The sequence below is a fragment of the Anneissia japonica genome, unplaced genomic scaffold (genome assembly GCF_011630105.1).
Source record: "Anneissia japonica isolate Jap-2015-1 unplaced genomic scaffold, ASM1163010v1 scaffold3531_len492141_cov184, whole genome shotgun sequence".
Taxonomy (NCBI): Eukaryota; Metazoa; Echinodermata; class Crinoidea; order Comatulida; family Comatulidae; genus Anneissia; species Anneissia japonica.
Window position 1 is genome coordinate 451,962 of NW_022702905.1, and position 5,697 is coordinate 457,658.

Here is a 5,697-nt window from a genome sequence, read left to right on the forward strand (position 1 = left end):
TTTTTCCGACGAGTGACTGGTTTGGCTTGTCTTTGCCACATATATCATTATTATTGAGCATTATTATTGGTACATATAAATAGGATTGTGCATTAGTACAGTATCAGAGTGTGATCATTGATATGATCTTTTTGTTTTGTCAGTTAAATTCTTTATACATTACCGTATTTATTTGAATAAACGCCCCGCTTTAAATAAATGCTCCCCACCCTAAATAAACACCTCATTTAGAATAAACAGTATGTCTTTTTTTACTTGAATAAATGCCCCCCTAATTGACTGTAAACAAAACTTAAATTAAAGAAGCAACATCATTCTCAACACATTTTATTAATGTTCTACTCCAGTAGAATTACATTTTTTTCTAACCTGGTTGGGATCAATAATCTTTTTATCATCATACAGGGACAATAACACATTTTGGCAGTAATGTGTTGTAGTTCCACATTTAAAGTGAAGTAAAGGGGCATTTATTTGAGTAAACATCCATTTTACAAAAAAAAAAAAAAAAATGCCTCCCACAATAAATGCCTCCATCGAATAAACGCCCCCTCACAAAATCTTCTCAACAGTAAATGCCCAGAGGCATTTATTCAAATAAATACATTATTTGGTAGTATTATTTTTGTTGTGCGACTCAATACTGTAGCCGAAAAAGAAATTTCTCTACAGTATATCATAAATTTGGTAAAGTGATGACCTATATTTTATTGTTTTTTTTACAGCTACTTCAGCTTGTGTGTCGCTCGCTTCATTAGCGTGGGCGTTGGAGGCCTATCATAAAGCTCTACGGGAATCCCGCAGTGACAAACAGAATGTGGGCTACGTTGCCCTTGCTGTACGTATAGTATGGAGATTGTTTGTGGTGGCGTCTCGTGTGATTTCCCTTGCCTTGTTTGCTTCCGAGTATGGATGGGGTGTATTCATCGTAGTCGGTGTCCATTGGGTTTACATGACCGTCTGGCTTGTCCATCAGAAGACCGATTTCTGTCCGACACGATTCGAAGAAATTTTATTTGATATTGTCATAGGTATTATATACATGTTCTCATACTTTAATATGAAGGAGGGACAGACCAGATATAGGATGCTATCATTTTACATTATTATGTTTATAGAAAATTCAGTAATGTTTGCCTTGTGGTACTATTATGGTGGTCGGAAACTTATGTATGGTTTGCCTGCTTTGGTCTTTGTTTGGGGTGGATTTTTCTTTGGTATTATTGTCATGCTCTTTTACTATCGCTGTCTGCACCCAAGTGATAATATTAGAATGTGTGGAGGGAATGCAGAAGATGAGCGTGATTGTAGCCATGTCGAATTGGGCCTGGAGCAGGTCAGCAATCAAGATGAGGTTGAAGCAATAACCCAACAAGCTAGCAACTCACAACTGAGTGTAACAGCTGACAAAAAATCAGCGGAGGAGGGGAATTTATTTTCAAGCAAAGGCAGAAGGTACTTATATTGGGAGATTGGTATATATATCAATGATGCAAAAGCACCAGAAACAAGACTATAATGGGGGGGGGGGTTAAACTATTTAAAAAAAAATTATAAAATAGAATTACTTTTATGCATGTATATATTTAAACTCCCTTTTTCCACATATTTAGTATTGATTTGTATATGTTGTTTAGTATGTCTCGTGTAAAGAATTGACATACTGTAGATGTCGAATATATATTAATTTTTTCTTACACAAACATCTCATAAATCCGAAGAGGCAGAATACACCTTAATATGGCCTTTTGCTATCCAAATGTGGAATATATTATGCTGCATTAATAAATAAACGCCAATATAAAGAAGCATTGTATTTTTATAACCTAGATTCCAGAATATGTAGTTATTGAATCCAGACATTTCTTGAAAAAATATTTTAGTTAAAATTAATCATGTTATAAATAATGTTATAAAATAATAATCAAAAAATTGATATCAATTTTAAACATTTTATTCATATTCAAGAAGCATCTCTTCCATTTATGTAAAAACTCCTTAATTTTCCCTCTACAAGTTTGATATCTTATGTTCTCATAATATTAACAGAAAAGCCAATCAAAATACTTGTAAATTTCATTGTACATCATGCATTTAAAAGTCTAAAACTATTTTAATTATTTATTAATGCTACAGGGAGTAGGCCTAAGGCAGACAATCATTAGATTGTTCCTAGATGTGTTAGTGCAATTACATATTTTATTCATACTCCAACATACTGTACTTGAAAGAACCTAATATTTTAAGTTATTTATTCAAGAACAATATCACCTTCCTGAACCTTGTGTGCAGTATAAGTTGTCTTAGAATTCTGTATTTAATGGAATACTTGTATTAGTTCTCTCTGTCTCTTAATCTTATTAAAGATGTTTGAAGATCCAGTTAGATAATTTATGCTGTTATTTTTTCTTGTTGCTCTGGCTTGCAGTCAATCAATCACTCAGACTGTCTGTGCTATCATCTCTCTTGTCTTGTTTTACTGGTTTGATATCTTCTATCATATATTTGGGATCTTGTCCGACTAACCAGTAAGTCATTACGTCACCTTTCCCCTGAAATATACAATAAATTAAAATCGCGATTTTAAGAACTATATTTATTGAAATGTCTTGTATATTGACACATTTATTTATTTATTTATTTATTTTTGAGTATCTTATCTATAAAATGATGTGAAAAATGTAATGCATACATTTGACAAAATTGTAGAGTAATTTTAATAACATGTCCTTTTGTACCAACTCTTGTTTAATAACCTTTGGCAGTTTTCTTTTAAACGACTTAAAGCATTTCTTTGATATGGATAGTAGCGCCATAAAAATCTTATTACAGTATTCATACTATTATTACGTTCCTGTTGTGTTTCTAATTGATAATCGTGTTTCTCATTATTCCTCATAGTGTACAGTAACATTATAGATGCATTTACCATTAATCATTAAAAAAAACCTCCTCAAAAGTCATTAACCATACCACTCACAATAATTGAAATCATAACCCCCTAGCTTAGTGTTGTTTACCATACCTTCATTGCAATTAATCCTCTTTGCTGTAACTCATAACCCCCTAGGTCACTTAAGATTTTCTTGGTTTCTTCACTCACATGAATTTTCAAAGCTGGAAAGTGGATACAAAATTATTGTTTTAATAAGAATAGAATGGAGAAGTGTTGATTAAATAATTAATATATGTTTTCTAGACTCATAAGCATGAATAATTGGTTGATATGTTAATGGTTTCTGAATTATACAGTAGTATAGGTCTCCCTCCAGTTAATCTTTCAGACTGGGATTGTCATGGCTTTAACAGCTTTGATCTAGACTAATAAAATTGTTACTGTATAAAGATAAATATAAGAAATAACAACAGCACTGGTAAGACTAAATTGTATAAAATATTCTCTAGCTTTTTCTTCCACACAGCGGACTTCATCAGGAGACTGTGTATAAATATAGGCGTTCATTTGGGGCCCGAAATTGAACGCCTATATAATAATATTGGAGGTGTTATCATGGAGACTCTTTGAATTGAGATAAATACCCAGACTGTTTGATTCCATTCTAGAAGCGGTGTTGATGGTATCTCCAAAAAGGCAATATCGTGGCATTGTCAACCCAACAACACCAGCAACACACGGGCCTACAGTACGTATAAGATAAAAAAAAAATATTAATTTAGAATCATAATACACTGTACTGCAGTTTATGAAAACATCAATATACAGTACAAGCTATTTTTAACTGTCAATGATTTTTCATATTGATTTGACTTCATCCCACGTAATGGTTGTCTTATGGATAAATACATGAACAACCTAACAGAACGAATAATGTGTCGAAATTAAACTACACAAATATAGATTACGTATTATTAGTAGATTAACAATGCATGTTGGATGAAACTATAGTGAGTTTAATTCAACCAAATATCGGTTTATCTTTGAATTACTACACAAGGTTGCAAGACTACTTTCTAGTCTCTGGAACATACAGGCACAAGTAAAATCAATATACTGTATAATAATAAACGAATATCATAATGCATAATTCGCTTACACCTTACTGCTTGCAGTACTTCAATTTCAATTTAATGGATAAACATTCTTAACAGTGCACACGTTGGACAATACCCAACAGTGCATCCAAATATAAGAAAAATAAACTTAAATGTATAGGCCTATACAAAGTAAAACTACTTGCAGACTCATTCACAATGGTAGCGCCGGGATTTGCCCAACGGTGGGGGTTGGTGGTGTGTTGTTCCCGATGGGAGCGTAAGTGCGCGGGGCCCAGGGGCAAGGACCTTGGAAACTCCGAAATTTTAAGGATGTGAAATGCTTATGTAATCGATTTTTCGAGTCTCGCATTCCGAAAGGTTAAACAGATTTTTTTTTCTCCCCGAATTGTGTTTCTTCTCCACGACAGGGAGGGGTGGGGGAGCTCTCCCGAATAGAGGATCCGTGCCCAGTTCCCCCCCCCCCAATTGACGCCAGTACTGCTATGGTATGGGAATAAGGTACTTATTTGTGCACTCGAATTCAACCCTTAAAAGTCAAGCACAACTATATTGCATTTTAATAAAATAACTATTCCAATTCATAAATCACAGAATTATACGGATAAACTAGCATAAACTTAATAGCCTTTACTTAGGTTTTCTTTTTAATTGCCTTAAAAGTAAATCATGACGAGAGCCTTTGATTATACACTGCCGCTGTGACTCACTGTGTTATTGTTATCCGTGCTGTGTGACAGTTTCCTTGTACTGTAAAATCCTTTAATGTCGTACTTAATCTAGCTAGATCAGTCGGGCAGACGACAGAGTTTTGAAGAATCTATTAATCTTACAAGGATAATCTCATTATACAAATAAATAAATATTAAATAAATAAAGAATCACTGTCACAGGCCCTATTATTAATGTTGAATTACTATTGGATTATCACATTAAACTGCAGTACCTAAATTTGATACTTCTAGCCATGGGGTTTAGGCTTATGTGTTTTCCTTTGTAAGCATTAGTGCTTATTTTATCAATCCATTGATGGTAGTGTAATGGTACACTAGACTAGAATAGAATAAAATGAATTATACGGTCACATAATTCTAATAAATAAAACTGAAAGTCAATGAAAACAGATTCTTTTTTTTTTTTTTCAAAAATGTGTAATTTTTAATGTGAGCTGAGCGCTCCAAAGTTTCATATTTGTGAGGTTTGTAATTGTTTTAGTGGGAGTATCTTTATATAACTTCGAGTTAAAGTAATGGAAACAATAGAATAAAGACACACATAAAAAGAAAATTACAAGAACAGTAAATACCAGAATGTATTCCTATCCGGAGCTTCAGTACTTGGTCTGGTCGATGCCGGACTCGAAATTCAGTAATAGACTGTAGTAAATGCCATGCTGTTGAGGCTATTTGGCCGGCATGGCGCTTGCCATTGCGGACAGGAAGACCCGATGCCAACATGTATGCATCACCAATAGTCTCTACCTTGTAAACGTCGTAGTTGGCAATGATTGCGTCAAAGCATGTATAGAGGTCATTCAGCATGTTAACTACCTGTATAAGAAATACTTTTTACTGTATTTACCGTATTTATTCGAATAACCGCCCCGGGGTGTTTATTGTTGAGAAGGGTTTCTTAGGAGGCGTTTATTTCTTGGGTGTAAAATGAATACGTGTAAATATATAT

The 5,697-nt window shown here is 33.7% G+C and overlaps 2 protein-coding genes across 2 annotated transcripts in view; one reads left to right on the plus strand and one right to left on the minus strand.

Annotated features, from left to right (window-relative positions):
• LOC117104146 (XK-related protein 6-like) overlaps nt 1–2,387 on the plus strand; it is a 9,541-nt gene extending 7,154 nt beyond the window's left edge. Inside the window, exon 4 of the mRNA XM_033244830.1 lies at nt 726–2,387. Within this exon, the coding sequence (XP_033100721.1) occupies nt 726–1,519 (794 nt within the window). The 3' untranslated portion in view covers nt 1,520–2,387. The remainder of the gene's footprint in view (nt 1–725) is intronic.
• A 22-nt stretch (nt 2,388–2,409) lies between these two features.
• LOC117104145 (speract receptor-like) overlaps nt 2,410–5,697 on the minus strand; it is an 8,189-nt gene continuing 4,901 nt past the window's right edge. The window contains exons 7-10 of the mRNA XM_033244829.1: nt 5,321–5,564; nt 3,541–3,639; nt 3,026–3,117; nt 2,410–2,552 (exon numbers count right to left, since the gene is read on the minus strand). Of these exons, the coding sequence (XP_033100720.1) occupies nt 2,433–2,552; nt 3,026–3,117; nt 3,541–3,639; nt 5,321–5,564 (555 nt within the window). The 3' untranslated portion in view covers nt 2,410–2,432. The remainder of the gene's footprint in view (nt 2,553–3,025; nt 3,118–3,540; nt 3,640–5,320; nt 5,565–5,697) is intronic.